This window comes from Zingiber officinale, chromosome 3A (assembly GCF_018446385.1).
Source record: "Zingiber officinale cultivar Zhangliang chromosome 3A, Zo_v1.1, whole genome shotgun sequence".
NCBI lineage: Eukaryota > Viridiplantae > Streptophyta > Magnoliopsida > Zingiberales > Zingiberaceae > Zingiber > Zingiber officinale.
The window spans coordinates 1654730-1674988 of record NC_055990.1 but is presented as its reverse complement, the minus strand read 5'-3'; the positions used below and the strand labels follow the sequence as shown (position 1 = coordinate 1674988).

General features: G+C 35.7%; 1 protein-coding gene across 3 annotated transcripts in view; it reads left to right on the top strand.

Annotated features, from left to right (window-relative positions):
• The first annotated feature begins 6871 nt into the window (after positions 1–6871).
• LOC122050962 (E4 SUMO-protein ligase PIAL2-like) overlaps positions 6872–20259 on the top strand; it is a 45542-nt gene continuing 32154 nt past the window's right edge. The window contains exons 1-2 of one of the 3 annotated variants that reach the window (XM_042611840.1): positions 6872–7190; positions 16659–16737. In XM_042611840.1, the coding sequence (XP_042467774.1) occupies positions 6946–7190; positions 16659–16737 (324 nt within the window). In that variant the 5' untranslated portion in view covers positions 6872–6945. Of the gene's footprint in view, positions 7191–16658; positions 16738–20259 lie in introns of those variants that run through there. The other 2 variants (XM_042611839.1, XM_042611841.1) reach the window with 2 other exon arrangements.

Below are 20259 nucleotides of genomic sequence, written 5' to 3'. Positions count from 1 at the left end.
GTGGTCAGCTGGACGACCTTCGACGAAGACGAGGGAGACGGAGGGAGCGAAGGAGAGAGAATTCCAATCAATCTGTAGTAGGAAAGGGGCTGAAGCAGTGAAAAAAATTTTAAAAATAATTTTTTAATCGGGTTGATAAATACAATATGAAAACTATGGGTACTGAGTACGTTAATCTCTGCTATAAAATGACAAGATAGCTGCTACAAGGTGTGGCAGCTTCATGCACAGTTAACTGCTACACGTTGTATAGCAGCTTCCTCCCCATGAAGCTGCTACACCTTGTAGCAGCAAATGAAAGTCCACCGGAGAGCAGACGGTTGTTGGAGCCGTCGACCATCCAGGTCGTAGCATAAGTCCTTCCGACCTTCTACCACGACCAATCCAAGTCATATCCTACAAGCACGGTTTCATCAGTCGTAGTAGTTGATGCAACGGTTAGAAATGAGAGCAAAGTCGCGGTGCATCTTTATACAATTATTACAGCTATTTTTATACCGATTTCACAAGGTAATAATGGTGTGGATTAAAAAATTAAATTGGAGTGAGGTGGTAGGATCTCACAGTAGACCTGCGATTGAAGACGCCGGAGCAACTTTTCGCCCGGGAGCGCGAGGGACGAGTTTTGACAGAGGGATTGAGGGAGGGGGGGGAGGGGAGCGGCGAGCCAGACAAAAAATATTGAACTTTCCGAGGAAGCGTCAGGTCGCCCGGAGGACGGACGTCGGAGGGGACCGGGAGCGAGGGAGAGAGAGCAGGGAGGGAGAGGTGAGGGAGATTTTATTTTTGGTAATAAGCGCCGCCGAAATTTTGAACAATGGCGAGAAAGGGAGAGAGTAACTTCCATTGATTATTTTATTTGTAGTGAAACCGAGCTGGCGGCGCCACGTCTGCGCGTCGCTCACGGTCGCGCATAAAGCGTCGCCCAACATATCAAAACTCTCTCTATATATATATATAATATTGATATGTTACGACTATGCACGCGCAGCGTATCAGACTTTTCTTATTTTTTTTTAAAATTGAATTAAAAAAATCAATATTTCTATATATATATATCCCTAATATATAAATATATCCCCTAAACATATTATAATACTTCATAAATATTTAAATTTATTTCATTTTTAATTTTTCTTTTTACTAAACACTATAACCCAATTGAAATGTCTAAACCCTAGAGGTAAAATCTTAAAAAAAATAGCTTGAAAATTATAACCCAAGTGGGAAGCATGAACCCTAAAATAAAATCTTAAAAAAATATTTTAATTAATTTTTTTAATTTAAAATTTTAAAATAATAATAATAAAGAATAAATAATAATATAGGATATCTATTATTTCAATTTTGAATTTTAAAAAATCAATATTTTCTTATATATAAATCCCTAATCCATGAATATATCCCCTAAACATATTGTTGGGTAATTTTCTTAGGTCAAATTTGACCAGTTTGACTAAACTTTAGTTAAGTCAAGTTTGAGTCGGGATTTGAATTTTGATGTTTGACAATATATGGAGATTACTTGGGCAATCGTCCGTTTGACAATATATGGAGATTGCTGGAGCAATCGTCCGATTGTGGAGATGGTCAAGAAATTGACTAGGTTGATGAGAAGACAAGTCAAGTGGGTTAGTGTTGACCGGAGACTTGACCGGGTAAGTCCTTACTGGAGTTTAGGCAATGGGAAAGTCCTAATTGGAGGTTAGACAAGAGAGAAGTCAAGTAGGTCAAGGTTGACAGGAGACTTGACTGGGTAAGTCCTAATTGGAGATTAGGCAAAGATAAGTCCAATAGGAAGGTTGGCAAGAGTGAAAATCCAAGTAGGTTAGTGTTGACCATACTTGGTGGTGAAAGTCCTGATAAGTGAGATCAGACAATTGAAAAGTCCTAGTATGGCTAGGCAAAGGGAAAGTCCTGGTGAGGAGCCAGACATTTGGAAAGTTCAAGTGTGATCTTGGCACAGGTTGAAAGTCCAAGTGTGATCTTGGCAAAGGAGAAAGCCCTGGTAAGGATCCAGGCAATTGGGAAGTCCAAGCATGTGTTCTTGGCAAGGTAAGTCCTAGTGTGACTTGACAAAGAGAACTCGATAACTAAGATGAGGCTGAAGGAAGCTCCTGAAGGCAAAGCGTGAAGGATGGGTAGATATCCGAGGGACGCAAGGCTGATGGAGGAGGCTAGAAGGCTAGTTCGAGGTTGATCGAGTGTGGTGTATAATCCGACAACTAGGATGAGGGCGAAGGAAGCTCCTGAAGGCAAGACGTGAAGGATGAGAGATATCCGAGAGACGCAAGGTTGATGGAGGAGGCTAGAAGGCTAGTTCGAGGTTAGTCGGGTGTGGCCAAATGCTAGGCATGAAGACCCAACAGGTCACGGTTGACCAAGAGTTGGGTTGGAGAGTTTGGACTTGAGTTTGAGTCAAGTCCAGGTTGTTCAATCGATCGGGCGATCGATTGAACAAGGCTCCAATCGATCAATCGATCGATTGGAGTGTGCTGCGAGTGTGGAATGGCTCCAATCGATCGGTCGATCGATTGGGAGCATCACTCGCGAGCACAGAAGGCATCCCAATCGATCGGTGGATCGATTGGGACCTAGAGTTCTCGCGCGAGGAGTCGCGAGAACAACTGGATCGATTGACCGATCGATCTAGCCATTTCTAAAAAGCACATAATGGGTCTGAATCGATCGGCCGATCGATTCAGATGGTCCTAATCGATCGGTCGATCGATTGGGAATTCGACCGTTGCGCAGGTTGCAGGCGATGGATGCCTGGGATTGTGCAGGGCTGACGTGGTAATCAATTAGAGCTGTTTTGGATCGATTGGAGGCACTGTATATAGTCGTTGCGGAGCGTTTTCTCCATAGTTCTTTGCGAACTTTCTTGCGCGAGCTTACTGTGATCTACAGCGATTTTCTCTGAGCTTCTCCGCCAGTTCTCGAAGGCTCTTGGGTGCATCCCCAAGGTTCAAGAGGTCACGACAAGCAACAAGTAAGCAAGAAGAAGAGTGTATTGAGTTGTATTTTTTTTTCTTCTTGTTGTATCTATGTTGTGTTGTGTGTGAGTGTTGTACAAAGCTTCTCCGCCTCCGGCTGCGACCGAGAAGGAGGTTTTCATAGTGGAGATAGGTGTGTCGTGTGGATCCTTGGATTAGTCACCTCATATTGAGGTGGATACCAAGTAAACCCTAGGTGTTAGCGTTGTGAGTGTTTTGTTTTGTTTTGTCTTTGTATTCCGCTGCACATTATCAAGACGAAGCAAGAACGAGCAACCAACGAAGCGATGAAATACTATTCACCCCCCTCTAGCAGACACAAAGGTCCTAACACATATTACAATACTCCATAAATACTTAAATATATTGTATTTTTAAGTTTTCTTTTTACTAAATACTATAACTCAATTGGAAAATTTGAATCCTAGAGGTAAAATCTTTTTTTAAAAAAAGTTTACAAATTATAACCCAATTGGTAAGTATGAACCCTATAAATAAAATATTTAAAAATATTTTAATTATTTTTTAATTCAAAATTAAAAATAAAAGAAAGCACTTATATCTTGCGCGATGCGCACAGTCGCGCACTGTGCGCGTCGTGCAGGATATCAGATTCGTGTATATATAGGGATGGAACTAGAAATTTTTTTTAAAGGGGACTTGATCCACACTCATAGGCTATCCGTCACTGTCGCCGTTGATCACATGCACACACATGGTTCAATGTGTCATTTTGGGTGGGGAAAAAGATGGGGAGGAGACAGAAGGTGGAATGTCTGAAGTTTAGGTTGACTTCATTTCTCCACCAACACCATCCGTCTCATCACCTTCTGCGTAAAACTTGATCGGAGAAAAAGATTAAGGGTTACAAAAGCAGCCCCCACAGTCAGAAACTGTCATACTAGACGATTCCAACGAACTTGAGGAGAAGGAGGAGGGGGGGGGGGGGGCTAAAGTACCTCTAAGCCCCCCTGTCGATCCACCCCTGTATATATAGTCTCCTTACACATATGACTGTGGTACCAACCGGATAGGATCATAGTAAAAGATTTTTTTTTATAATATTCAAATACTAAACATTTTTTTTATAAAAGATGAATTTTAAAATATGATTTGAATGTTTATTTTTATTTACTAGACAAGATATAAAAGTGAAATACACGGAATAAGTTGGGTGTTATAAGAATCATTCAATATCTATATAAAAAATGAAATCATCATTTCAATACTCCCTACATGACAGCAGGCCCAGCTATAATGGTCTATGCCTAAGATTCCAATATTATTGAGGCTCATTGATTAAATAATTAAATAAATACATTAAAAAAATTAAATTGAGTCATTAATATTAGTTAATAATAACATACACATTAATAAATATCATGCTAACCCATTAATAACATCTTATTAATTAATTCATTATTCCTATTTACAATCCTTATTTCCTCATAATTACAATTAGCCAAGATTTTATTTATTTATTTAATCTTATTTACTCATAATTGCACTTAGTCAAGATTTTATTCTATTTAATTATACTAATAAACTTTTTCCTTCTCAATATCTCTGAAGAAACCCCAATTGTTCTTTCACCAATCATTCGTGTCTATTTCTTTCTCTTCATTAATTTTGTATGTTTATATTTTCTCATCGGTGGTTATTTTTCTTTTCTCATCAATAATTTTGTACGTTTACGTTCTCTTGCAATGATACTTTTAGAGAACACCCTCTCCACCCTCACTGATAATATTTCTTTCTCACTATTTTTTTCTTATAATAATATGAATTAGAGATTTTTTTATCCATACAACTTAAAGTAATATGCTTCATAAAAAAAATAATAAAATTAATAAAATTTTATTTACGTTCAATGTCTAAAAACAATTAAATAATTTAACAATATTAAAAAATATACCTAAATATTAGTGAAAAAATTAAATTTTATATAAAAATATTATTTTTTGTTTAAAAAAAATATTTTTTTTAACCGGTCATTCTCAATCCCAAATTCAAATGAAATTTTTTTAAATATATTAAAGGAATTTTTTAATTTATTTTTGCCAAGGGTCTCAATGAATCTTGAGACGACCCTACATGACAACCTCGTACGTTTTGAGGGAGTAAATTTTGGGAGACTTTATCCTACAATAATAGTGCACATATAAGAATTGAGACAATGCATTTGGCATCTATTGTAAATCGATCATAAATTTATATGCGACAACATTTTAGTATAAATCATCAGTGTTGGTTCGTGGTTCATTCAATTATAGATAATTTACCAAAGAACTCACATAGGTTTATAAATTGACCAAAAGATGTACTCATTTTTCTACTCTTCCAGTTCTACCCTTCAACCTTTATCTCTTCTCTTTCCTCTCTTCTATGTATACAATATCTTTATTTTTTTCTCTCCTACATTCTCTTTCCTCTATTTTTATGCATGCATTGGTTTAGAGTTTAGTTAACTTCTTATATAGCATTTTAATATCTCTAAGAAGCTGAAATAAGTAATGGAGGACACACTGTTGGACTCTTTATAACCTAAAAATTCTACAGAACATGAAATAGTTGTAATATGAGATATTTATGTCGATCAATGAGTTTTGACAAAATTTACTGATGGACCTAAACAAGTCCTTATACTCATTTCAGGTGTTGTGAATTTCTAAGGCTGTAAGTAGTCTAACGATGTCCTCTATTACTTATTTTAGCTTTTCTAAAGGTGTTAAAAATGTTATTTGAATAATTAGCAAAAACCTAAATCTCGTGGATCTGATATGAATCCATGTTTAGACTCCCGAGCTTAAGATTTAGTTGATTCTTTCGACAACGTTTTAATACCTTTGAGAAGCCATAATAAGCAATAAAGATATTGTTGGACTTCTTGCAGCATAAGAAATCCACAGAACCTGAATATGGTTGTAATTTGAGGTCTTTAAGTCGATCAAATGATTTTAATGACAGAAATCCACTGACAGACCTAGGCATATTTGATTGGACACATTTCATGTCCTTTAAATTTTTTTGACTGCGAGGAGTCCAACGATTATTTCCATTACTTATTCCGTCTTCTTTAAAGGTGTTAAGGTATTATTTAAAGAATCAACGTAAACCTAAAACCCCATGAGCCTATATGAAATCATATCATACCCACATAGGTTGAAGGTTTAGTTAATTTTTTCGATAATATTTTAATACATCAAGAGAAGTTAAAATAAGTAATGGAGGATACTGTTAGACTTCTCGTAGTCTCAGAGATTTATAGAACTTAAAATGATTATAATTTGAGATCTCTAGTCTAGGTCAATTAATGAGTTTTAATCGAAACTCACTGATAAATTTAAATAGGTCCAATTAGATCAATTTTAAGTTCTATAGATTTTTAAAGCTATAAAAATTTCAACGATAAATTTTATTACTTATTTTAAAATATTATTATAAATATAACTAAATCTTAAATCTCGCGAACGTGATATAATTTATATTATACCTACATTATATATGTATGCATATAAACGGGAGGAATAGAACGAGAAAAAAAAACAAATACATTTTTTTAATAAATACTGAAAATATAGTTCGCCATCTACTTCGCAAACCTGCTTGATGAATTGCCGTTCAATTATCCATAGTAAATGCTAATTTAATATTCATCCCCAACAGTCGCAGATCGCGGGCACACACGACCGAGAGTCATTCAATTATCGACCTCATAGTCGGTTACAACTTGCAATCTCTTTTCTCACACAACATGTCTACCCACTTTTCTACCCTCGTTACACTCGAGAGAGGGAACCCTCCCGTGCCCGTGTGAATTAAAAAGGTTGTTAAGTAATCGCAAAAACTTTCGAAAATTATTCTTCATACAAAAAGAATCGGAGACCGCCTCTTTGCTCTGTTCTCTCTCTTCCTCTTCCGCTTCGACGGACCCTACTCGAGAGCGGCGATGGATGTTCCTGGATCGTATGCTGTTACTCAGCCCCTCCGGCACCGTGGCATGGCCGCGCCTGCGCCCCACAACCTGCAGCAGGCCGCTGCCTCACCCCTCGCTACTTCTCAGAGTCCGTGTCCGCCTATGATTGCGAACAAGGTCCGCCTCAGGATGATTGCCAAGCGCCTCCACATGAATTTCTCTGGAAGCATATCTTTGGACGCCCAGGAGCTCTTCTACCTCGTGATCTCCCTTGCGAGGTCGGGTCGTACGTTTCTTATTTTCGTTTTAATGCAGTAATTCTGTGGAGGATTTGTGCTCTACAATGTTCCTAAGTGTAGAGACTTAGGGATTAAGGTACACAATAGTTTTCGTTTATAGGCTTACTTTAGGCTTCAGACGTCTGCTAGCGGGGCCTGGAACTGCTCTTCAATAGTCGTCAGAAACTGGCTGAATTAACTCAAGGATGATAGCTATGCCTTATAATTCAAGTGAAGGTACTTTTTAAAAAAAAAATGATCACTGAAGACCTATCTGCAACCAGATGTCATCCTCTCAGTTACAGTGATGAAAATGTTTTAGAGGATCAAATACATGAGATAATTAGCTAGCCAAGTCGAATCAGTTTGTTTTCAAGATGTGAGTCGAAGAGGTAGAAAAAAACTCTAGTTGACAATTGAGATCAACTTAAACTATTTATAATTGGAAGCAATACAAAGTTCAAGAATAGATAGATCCTTGAAACTGATTGAATTGACTGACCTCAAGTAGTTGGGATTCAGCATTTGTCTGTTTTTATGCTTTCTTTTCGGTCCGTGAAATTTAAATCCGTATAATTCTGTATTTCCATTAGTGAAATGTTCAGTTTTTCTAATACTACTAGATGCTTCTGGGACATCCATATGTCTGCTTAAAACCTCCATTCTCTTGTTGTCTTAACTTGACGCTTGTTGCTCTTGCAAGTAATAGGTACATTGTGTGGAATTCATTTCTGGCCTCTGTTACTGCTTACTCTATTTGTTGTCAAAGTTTTTATTTTATTTTTCTACGACATCGTTGATCTTCTTCTTCTACTGTTCTCTGTTGGGCATCTACTGTGCGATAGGTTTATTAAATACCAACTATGGAACTATAGGCAACATTAGTATAGGCGCATGTCGATCATTCTGTTATATTGATCTCCTTGGTTATTTCACTGATATGCATTTACTGAAAAATATTACACAATTTGCTGTAAAATAGGTGGTTATATCTCTGAAGCCGGTTATCATTGCTCTCCGCTATTTATCAGTTTACTACCTCTTGAATTCACTCATTTTTTGTGCCACTCAAACTCATCTTTCCTCCCTATTGTACCCGTGTTGACATGAGCATTGAGACAACAACAACAACCAAGCCTTATCCCACTAGGTGGGGTCGGCTATATGGATCCTTTTATGCTATTGAGTTCTATCCCTCACTATATCATCATCTATACTTGAATAAGTCTTATCTTATTTTATTACTGCTAACCAAGACTTTTTAGGTCTTCCTCGTTGATGTGTATGTTTGTTATAGTTTCTCAACGCCTAACTAAATTATTTATTGGTTGTCTAAGTACATGCCTGTACTATCTTAAATGTGTCTTTTAGAGTTTTTCCTTAATATATGCAACTTCGACTTTCTCTTTAATGCTCTCATTTCTTATTCTGTTCTTCCTCGTATATCACACATCTATCTTAACATCCTCATCTCAGCAACTCTCATCTTATGCTCATGTGCTGAAGTCATAGCCCAACATTGAACTCCATATAACATGGTCGGTCTCACTGCAATCTTGTAGAAATTTTCTTTAAGTTTTAGATGTACTTTACGATCACATAAAACACTCGATGCTCTCCTCTATTTCAACCATCCTGCTTGTATTCTATGTATGACATTTCTCTCAATCCCTCTATCATTTTGTAAAAATGATCCTAAATATTTAAAGCTCTTAGTTTAGGCAATTTGTCATTTTCTATCTTTACAATTGTCTCATTATGTCTAATATTGCTAAACTTAAATTCCATATATTATGTTTTTATTCTACTAAGCCTAAAATCTTTTCCTCCTAGTGTTTCCTGCCAATATTCTAGTCTAGCATTTACTCTTTCACGTGTTTCATTTACCAAAATAATATCATCTACAAACAACATGCATCACGGTACTGTCTTGAATGTGTATAGTGAATTCTTCCATAATTAGTGTAAAATGATAGAGATCTTTGATGTAATCCTATCTTTATTGCAAATGCTTCAGTTACTCCGCCTGAAGTTTTAGGTGGCGTTTGGTTTAGAGGTTTGGGAATGAGGGAATTGATTCATTCCCAAACCTTATATTTGGTTGATAGGAATGGAATCAAGACTTTGGAATGAAACCCAAAAACTTGGGTATGGATGAAACCCACCCCCTCCTTTGAGTTTTGATGAATGAGAATAAGAATTAAGTTTTGGACGAAAATACCTTTAGCATATTTGTTCAATTTTTCTTTCATTTCACTCTCTCTCCTTGTTCTCTCTCATCATAGTTTTTCTCTCCTTATTCTATCATCATATTTTTTCTCTCAACATACTTTCTCTCTCATCACACATTCTCTATCATTTTCTCTCTGTATTCTCTATCATCACACACCCTCTCTCATTATTTTCTGTCTCCTCAATCGTTCTTACAATACTCTCTCTCCATATTTTATCTCATCACACTTTCTCTCTCTTCCATCACACTCTCTCTCCTCATTCTCTCTCAACACACATTCTCTACCATTTTCTCTCTGTATTCTCTCTCATCACACATACTCTCTCATTATTTTCTCTCTCTTCATTCTCTCCTTATTTTTCATCATACTTTCTCTCTCATCATACTTTCTTTCTCCTCAATCTCTCTTACCATACTCTCTCTCTCCAGATTTTCTCTCATCACACTTTCTCTCTTTCATTCTCGTCCATCACACTCTCTCTCCTCATTTTCTCTTATCACACTTCCCTCTCTTCATTTTTTCCCATCACACTTTCTCTCTCATTACATTTTCTCTCCTCAATCTCTCATTTTCTCTATCACATTTTCTCTCTTTTCATTTTTTCCCATCACTCTTTCTCTCTCAACACACTTTCCCTCTCATCATACTTTTTCTCTTCTTAATCTCTCTTATCACACTCTCCTCATTTTCTCTCATCACACTTCCCTCTCTTCATTTTTCCCATCACACTTTCTCTCTTATCATTCTCTCTCATCATATGTTTCTTTCACATTCAACTTTCTCTTCCATCTAATTTTTCTCTTATTTTCCTCTAAGGGTAAAAAAGGAAATTTAAGTTCATTCCGATTGAAAATATTCATCTAACCAAACATTATTTTTAAGAATAACACCCAAGCTCATACCCATTCCCATTCCACAATACTATGATACCCATTCCGATTCTGATTCCTAGGAGAGAACCAAACGCCACCTTAGTTTTCATACATATCCTTATTTAGTTCAATATATGTTAACGCTAACATCTCTCTTTTTTAGAATTCTCCATATAATTTTTTTTAGGATTCTATCATCAACTTTTTCAAGTCAATGAATCTTGTTTTTTGCTCTCAATAATTTTTCAATTAGTTGTCTAAAAAGATGTATAACTTCTATTGTCGACCTTGTAAGTATGAACCCAAATTGATTTTCAATCATCGTGGTCTCCTTCATTAATCTTTTTTTCAATTTCTCTTTCTCAAAGGTTAATCGTACGACTCATTAATTTAATATTCCTATAATTTTTATAATTCCTATAAGGAAACTAGAGTACTTGTCCTTCGTTGATTAGGTATTTTTTTCGTTTTTAATATTATGTTAAATAATTTGTAAGTCATTCAATACTTTGTTTTCCTAGACATTTCCATACCTCTATTGGAATATCATCAGGTTCAATGACTTTTTCATTGTGCATCCCATTTAAAGTTTGTTCTACTTCTGAAGTTTTGAATTGTACGATAAACATTTAAATTTCTATACTCATTTGACATACTTAAATTACCTAAGTTAAGTTGGCCATCTAAACTTTCATTAAAAATTGATAAAAATACCTTTTCTACCGTTTTTTTATTTCTCCATCGTTTGCTAATACCCTATTACATTTATCTTTAATATATTTTATTGGGATAAGACCTCTTGTTTTTCTTTTTCTCACTTTAGCTATTCTATAAATATCTTTTTTCCCTTCTTTTGTATCCAATTTTTGATATAATCATTCAAAAGTTTCATTTTTTACTTCATTCATTATTTTTTTTAGCATCTTTATTGGATATTGTATATTTTCTTAAGTTTCATTCGTTCTTTCAAATATACAATTCTTTGTTTTTCCTTCACTTTCTCATTCCACCATTAAAATTCGTTACTTAGTAGTGCATGTCCCTTTGACTACACTCTTATCTACTATTTTTAACTTTGAAACCATCTTATCACATATCATATTAAACTCACCATATATTTCATGTACTACTACCTTTTTCTTAAATATATTTTGCTTCTCATCCTTTAACTTTCACCACTTAATTATAAGAGTTGTATATATTTTTTTCTATTGATACTATGCTTGAGGCCTATATATCTAATACTACTAACCTATGTTGGATAGTTAAGGTTTCTCTAGGGTTGACCTTGTAATTTTTACAAATCTTTCTATTTTTCTTCCTAACCATAAGAAAATCAATTTGCGATTTATTATTCTCACTTTTGAATATGACCAAGTGTTCTTCGTTTTTCTTAAAATATATATTAATTAATATAATGTCATATGTTATCGCAAAATCTAATATAGTTTTCCTTTCTTCATTTCTCGTTCCAAACCCTTAACCCCCATATACCTTCTTATATGCCTCATTTTTCACTCCGACATATCTATTTAGATCATCTCCTATTAAAATCATTTCATTTAGTAGAATGTTTGGTAATACTTCATCTAGGTCCTACCAAAACTTTGATTTAGTAGTTTCATCTAATCTTGCGGTGCATATATATGCTAATTACATTCATAGATTCTTTCGCCACTATTATCTTAGGGGTTATAATTCTATCCCTTTTTCTAACTACTTCTACATCATCCTTTAATGAACTATCTACAACAATACCCATTTTATTTCTTGTTTTACTCTTTCCTATATACCATAACTTAAAACCCGAGTTCTCTATCATTTTTACTTTCTCGTCTATCCATTTTATCTTTTGTACATACAAAATACTAATTCTTCTCCTAATCATCGTATTTATTACCTCCATTGATTTATCATCATACAAAATACTTTCTCGTCACGCAAGGAGAGTGAGAGGGAGTGTTCACATCTTGGGAGAGAGATTGTTTATGTTTGCTTTGTGTGGAATAGGGTCCAAAGGGGTATATGTCAATACACATGGGTATATTAATTAGGAGATATCGATAAATTATGGTGCACATATAACAATAATAAAAGCAATATAATCAAGGAATCATACGCAATTTGGGCCCCTATTCCTACTCTACAGCCTACTGATTTGTAAGGTGATTCACTTTCGAAATTCACTAAGAGAATCTTCTTTGCAAAAAGTGGAGAAACCTTGTACAATAAACTTCTTTCTCGTATTAAAAATATAACAATAAGAACACAGAGAGGAATTTTTAAAAGCTCCTAGAGAAAGCCTCTGTAAGCTCTTGGATGATTTTCTGACCACTCAGTACTCAATTCATGCACACTTGTGAAGTGAAAACACGTGTAATGTTTATATTGAATAACTTCTAATAGCTAGCTAATGGTTAGGTTTCACAAATTCTTAAGCCAGTCGTTGCGAGCCATTTGACCCTGTTCACTCAAGTCCCAATATAGTCAACTCAAGTCAACATAGAACATTCTCTTTCCAAACAAAGAGTGTGTAGTCAAATTCAACATTCCAATCGATTGTGATCACTTGCACTTGATACAATCTGTTCACAGATACTCACTTTACTCGATTTACCCCTCAACCTACTTAAAATTCCAAGATTGAATTGATAGTAACATACAACATTTCTTGGTCGAATGCTCTCTACCAGCCAAGTAGGTAGCCCCTATCTAGTTTATCCACAATGTCCAATGATGTTGCCTAAAAGCTGAACCCTAGACTATATTTGCACACAACCTCTCATAGGTAGTTATTTTCTAGATATTCACATGCCTCTGCATTCACAATAAAGTCGCCCTAAGCTTTATGATTAAGATTTTCACTTGTCCAATGACCTTGCTTGTGGTCTTCACCACTTTTCTAAAGGCCACCTCAAGCTCTTCGCTTACCTAAAGGCCTTGCCTCAAGCTCTCACTTGCTCAAAGGCCTCCCCTCCAGGTCTTCACCACTTGCCCAAAAGCCTTGCCTCTAGGTCTCCACCAGCTCCATGCTATTGGTCCTAGAGTCCACCTCACTGGCAATATTTTGGCTCCTAGATATCTTATACCATCCTTCGTCGATCACCTCTGGTCCCACCTTGTGTCAAGCCTTTGAGCCATTGAATCGAGCCAAAATGAGATTTTGTTGAGTCACTTTATGTGCTACCTGCTAAATCCTTGTAAACTTTAAGCACATATTAGACAAATCTAATTTAAATCCTTTGCCAAACACATTAAAACATCTTCCAAGCAATATTGTCGACCCATCCGCTTATGAGCATTATTGCGGTAACAAGCTTCCCAAACCGCTTAGAAGCATCATTGCACTAACACTAAGTACAAGCCAAACATACAAACACTAAGTACCAAACCACTTTGATACTGATTAATGTAGCACATATCTCACTGATCACACAAGTCATACAAACATTGAACAAAGAGGAATTTTGGTCAACTCAAAGATGATCAACAACAACAACAACAACCAAGCCTTTTCCCACTAGGTGGGGTCGGCTGTATGAATCCTTTTACGCCATTGAGCTCTATCTCCTATTATATCATCATCTATATTTAAATAAATTTTATCTTGTTTTATTGTTGCTAACCAAGTTTTTTTTGGTCTTCCTCTTCCTCGTTTGATATGCATGTTTATCATAGTTTCACATCGCCTAACTGGAGCATTTATTGGTCGTCTAAGTACATGTCCGTACCATCTTAAACGTGTCTCTCGAAGTTTGTCCTCAATAGATGCAACTCCGACTTTCTTTCCAATGCTCTCATTCCTTATTTTGTCCATCTTCGTATGTCCACACATCCACCTTAACATCCTTATCTCTGCAACTCTCATCTTATGCTCATGTGCTCGAGTCATAGCCCATATAACATAGCAGGTCTAACATGGTTTTATAGAACTTACCTTTAAGTTTAAGAGGTACTTCTGATCCATAAAACACCCGCGCTCCCTCCATTTCACCCGTCCCGCTTGATTACATGTAAGGCGTCTCTCAATTCCTCCATCATTTTGTAAAAATGATCCTAAATATTAAATCTCTCGGTTCCGGGCAGTCCTCTCTATCTTAACAATTGTTTCATTACTTCTAATATTGCTAAATTTAAATTCCATATATTCTGTCTTTAATCTACTAAGCTTAAAACCTTTCCCTTCTAGTGTTTCCCTCCAAGATTCTAGCTTAGCATTTACTCCTTCACGTGTCTCATCTACCAAAATAATATCATCTGCAAACAACATGCACCACGGTACTGTTTCTTGAATGTCCGCAGTGAGTTCGTCCATAATTAGTGTAAAAAGATAGGGACTTAGGGCTGATCCTTGATGTAACCCTATCTTTATTGGAAATGCTTCAGTTACTCCGCCTGAAGTCTTTACTCTGGTCGTTACATCCTTATACATATCCTTAATTAGTTCAATATATGTTACGCTAACACTTCTCTTTTCTAAAATTCTCTATATAATTTCTCTTGGAACTCTATCATAAGCTTTTTCCAAGTCAATGAATACCATGTGTAGATCTTATTTTTGCTCCTGATATTTTTCAATTAATTGTCTAAGGAGATGTATAACTTCTATTGTCGATCTTCCAGGCATGAACCTAAATTGATTTTCTGTCACTGTGGTCTCCTTCCTTAATCTTTTTTCTATTACTTTTTCTCAAAGTTTCATAGTATGACTCATTAGTTTAATACCCCTATAGTTTGCACAATTTTGTATGTCTCCCTTGTTCTTATATAAGGGAACTAGAGTACTTATCCTCCATTGATCATGAGCGGAGTTAACTCAAAGATGATCAACGTTTAAAATTGCACCTCTTTCATAGGCCAACCTAAAGAAGCTAGGAAAATTAAATTATAAATTAGGAATAAGGCAATCTAATTGATACTCCTACCATAACTATTTGAAGAGAAGGAATCTCTTAGAGCAACGTTAGAGTATAGGTTGCAGAGAAAGCGTAGAAAGAGGGGGATTCGCCAACGAAGAGAAGCTGCCTCTAGGTTTAAACGAAAATAAATTTTTATTCAAATCAAAATCAAACTCAACATGTTTTTACAAGAGCCCTAACCCTTGTTTAAATAACCTAAGAAATAAGAAAAAATCGCAACAGATAAAAGAAAAAAGTAAAAGAAAACTCATCTTAAAAAAAGAGATAAAATCAAAACTAACTTTTAGAAAAGAAGTTTAATCCTAAAAATTTAAAATAAATAAAAGAAAAGGTTAAAAGACTAAATCTATAGTTCATCAAAAGACATAGCATAACACGCTCATGTCAGGGGGCACGGGATGACTGTGTCAGCCACTAGAAAGATGATTCCGTCTCGTTCGGACTCTGAATAGAGCGCAACTGAGTCAGGAGGCCATGGGCTGGTCATATTCCTTGTCGGTAGTCTCGATCGTTCTTCTTTAATATCCAAAAGGGAGGCTGGTAGCCTCGTCTTCTTCTCGTCACAGCTCGAAGGGGAACATAACTGTATCGAAGGAAATAAAATGATCGTGCTCCTGAATGCTCCTATATCAAACGCCCCGGGTTGAAAAGAACTCGTCCTCGAGTTCAAGGTAGTGCCTTCAAGATCAAAAGTCCTCGAGTGCCGGTAAATCAAAAGTCGTCTCGTAAGTGTTAGAACAGGAAAAAGATCCTCTAACATTAACTCAGTTAAATTTTTGGCCGGCTCTGATGGAACATGCACTGCATCCTCAGATAATCTGCCATCTGGAATCTTAAGAATGACCAAAATCTCACAATCATCACCATAAAGTACCTCGTCATATATTAACTCGCTTGTTGACTTGGTCAAGACCCAAAAGGGAGGCTGACATCGTTGTTTTCTTTTCGTCATAGCTCGAAGGGGAACATAGTCGTATTAGAGGACACAAATTGGCCGTGCTGCTCCTACATCACTATCTCTTCTACATTTAGAAATTACTGAGACAGCTTAACTCAAAATTAAACAATTACCAACTTAAAACAATTTTTCAAACACTTATTCTCCTAAAATGACGATCTTATGAAAATAAATTTTTAGAAATCAAAACTTAAAAGTCAAACAAAATCCTATTTTACATCAGTGAGTGTTCAAGGTGGAAGTTAATCTCAGTCTTGAGATACATAATCCTAAAACAAGGTTTGCGTTGTTACTTTTATCCCGTTGCTTTTATTTACTAGTACCATTTCTACAACTTTAGTATGTTACTATTATTTTTGTATATCAAGGTTCAGCGTTATCAACAAATTGGTAAATATCATTCATATCTATCTATTGTATCTGAACACACTATTAGCTATGTTTTATTCTGTTTCATTTGAAGAACATTTCTTTTGTAAATGCAGATGCATTGACTATGCTCTCTCACATAATGATATTCCTGAACGTGGAGTTCTTCACTGTCTTTTTCCAATAATAAAACAGGTAATTAGTTATTTCATATTAAAGTTTGGGTCAACTTTTATCCTCAATGCATGGAAAAACATTTAGCTAGATTGTATCGTATGGAAAAATACATTCTGCTTGCAATTCTTTTAATTTGTAACAGGATTACAACTCGATCAACTTAGCAAAGTATTTATGAATGTTAGTGCATTTATTTCATAATTAATCAATAGTACTTTATCAAAAATGAACTTTGTTCGAAGCTAAAGATTAAGATGATCATTTGGAGTTTGTTGTCAGAATATGGAAAACAGAGACTGTAAACTAGAATTTGAAGAAGATATTTCTTTGTTCTCTTGTGTATTTAGTTTTTATCTTCTTTCTCTTGGTTGGTATCCTTTGGTTTCTGCTCTTGATGGGTGCTGATTAATACCATCTCACTAGCAGCCCTAGCATGTGTAGCATCAGAAATTATCTCATCTTACAAAGAGGGAAAATTTTTCTAAATCGAAAAATATTCTCACATGAGGATCTAAACCCTATTAATAATCCAAATAATAAAGGCCAAAGACTCCTAAGACAAGGCTTAGTTTGCATCCAAAAAAGAAAAAGAAACTTAAAGAAATAAAAGAAATCAACTTTTATGCTATGTTTACTTGGGAGAGCGGAAAACAAAACTAAGTAAAAGTTTTCGCAGGGAAAAAGTTTCCACCGTTTACTTCATTAGAATTTTAAGAGGGATGGTTTTAGAGTCAAAATCGATCACCTCAAAATCGTGCGGAAAGCAATGGATAAAAAAAATGACGCATGTACCTCTTTTCATTTACAAAATTACACTATATATAGCATGCACCATTTTTAACTCACAAAATTACACCATATACCTAAAAAATGACGCATGTATCCTTTTTCAGTTAAAACATTACATTGCATGTACCTACCTTCCTCAATCAAGGTAAACAAGCATGCAGAGGAAGAGATTTCTTCCTCTTTCCATTCTCTTCCCATGTCCCTAGGTTTATTTTATCCATCCATCATCCACTCTTTTAGGTAAACGGAGCATTAAGAATTTAAAACTTATACCGTAATTATACCTTGATTTTGAAGCAAGATCATTCGCCTTGACCAAGTATAACTTGATGCCAGATAAGTGATTAGCTTCTTTGTTGGCCATCATTTTCAAGCATAAGGATTAGTTGTCTCACCAACTTTGTTTAGCATGGCTACATGGTTATCTTTACACGATCTACCTTCCAATGAGTGAGAAAGTGATGTCATCTTCATATTTGCTTTATCTTATTTCCTTTTCTTTAGACACCCTTTCAGATTAGTCAAAAATTATTGTATCTTCTTTTTCTTTCTGTTTTTTAAAGAACTAAACTTAGTCAATTGTCTCATTATAAAGTCGCTATGCTTTGTGGAACTATGTTCTATGTAGCTCCACATTGTTAGGACTAAAATAATTAAGATGTCTCCACAATAGTATGATATTGTCCACTTTGGATCTAAACTCTCATGGTTTTATTTTTGGGCTCTACCCAAAAGATTTTATACCAATGGAGATATCTTTCTCTTATAAGTCTATGATCATTTTCATGTGTTTTCAATGTGGGACTTTGTTTGCAACCATTGCAACCCAATAATCCCCCTTTAAACGAAGGATTGCCCCCTCAAGTCTATCCGCTTAATGTCATCTTATCCTTGATTCAGCAGGACTTTCCTGCCTCTCGACCCAATCAACTTATTAGGACTTCCTTACCCCTCGATCCACCTGACCTACTAGGACTTTTTTTTTGGCCTCTCAGTCCAACCGACTTGCTAGGTCTTCCTTGTTTAGCCACAACTAAGACTTTTCCGCCTGGTGTCTAGTCATCTTGATCTAGACATAGGTGCTCCCACTTCCTTCGTTAGAGGTCACATGACTCGATTGGACCTTGGCTCTTGTGCACAGTTGACGGTTAATCCTTCTGTCGTCTAGACTCTGATACTAATTGTTATGACCAAAAGAATTAAGATATTTCCATAATAGTAAAATATTGTCCACTTTGGGTCTAAACCCTCATGGTTTTGTTTTTGGCCTCTACCCAAAAGACCTTATACCAATGGAGATATCTTTTCCTTATAAGTCTATGATCCTTTTCCTGGGGTTTCAACGTGAGACTTTATTTGCAACCATTGCAACCCAACACACATTATCCTATCTAGTATGAAGGTACTAGGATTAATGGCATGTAACCTGTGATAGTAACATACAAAGATGGAAAAGTATCTCATAGGATAGATATAAAAGAGAATAAGTTGGTAAAGTTAAATAATGTATTTAAGTAAATTTCACTCACAAGTAGGAATGGTGGAATTAATGTGACATAAGGTGATTCGCTCGCCCCCAATATCTCCGTCAATCCTTCCCTAGACCAACACGGAGGAGGTAAATCATGGGTGACTACTAGCCATTAGTATAGTAGCCAAGACATGGGGAAGGTATGCTTGGATGCGTCGAGTTTCGATCTTATGACCTAATATGGCAACACCCTATGTCTTAACTATCACACTGCTTGAGGGGGCAGGAATCGTGGAATTAATGCTTTTAGAGAAGGAAGTATGAGACAATTTGTGTTCATGAATTTAAAAGGATAATTTGGACTTTACAACAATGATTACTTGATATAATTTTTTTTCCCAGTGTTGCCTCGTGTCTCTATATTAACTTAGTAAAAACTTCAATGTGATGACAAGTAGTAGATAAGGAAAGCGACTCATTAGAGTAACAAGCTCTAGGGTCATGAATCATTATGGAGGGACACACTAATGGCGGTCTAATTTAGCAAATTATCAAATGAAGATCTTGCATTCTGATGCAGGTTCGATAGTGCAATCTTCTCGAAGCCATAAACTTTTGACTCGTGACTCAGAATCAATTTTGTCGGTGGCCACGCGTGCATAATTCAAAGATCTATGTTTGTCACGGGAATCCAAGTTTTGGGCCAAAGTCCACCGTTTAGGTCACATATTTTTACTATTTTGATAATTTTTATTTTTATGGTATTTCGGGTATTTTTGGTATTTCTGGTATATATGAGTTAGGATTTGTTTATGTTGGCATCCAGTTTTGTTAATTAGGATTTTTTGTTAAGATTTTTTTTTTCCTGGTAAGATTTCTTTTCTTTCAGTAAAAGATAGGAATTGAGGTCCATATATAAGGATTTCTTTCCTTTCTTCGAGTCTTAGGGTATGCGGTCTATATAAGTGTGTTTCATGTTTTAAAGAGAGTTTTTTGATCAATGCTATTTTTGGTTGAGTTGTTATTTTTCTACTTCTTGGCATTCTTCTTCGAATCAAGAGGTTTAGAAAATCTCTTCCGATATTTGTGCGTGAATCAACGGATTTGATAGACGATTTTGGTATTCGTGCGCGAATCAATGAAATTGATAGTTATCCACCGCATCACATTTTGAGTTCATTGTTCTTGTTTTGTTCAATTCACTGGTTTGATTTCTTTTAGTAACATGAACAAGTTATACTCTGAGCCAAAGTTGCGGTGAGATGCATTTTTCAATTTCC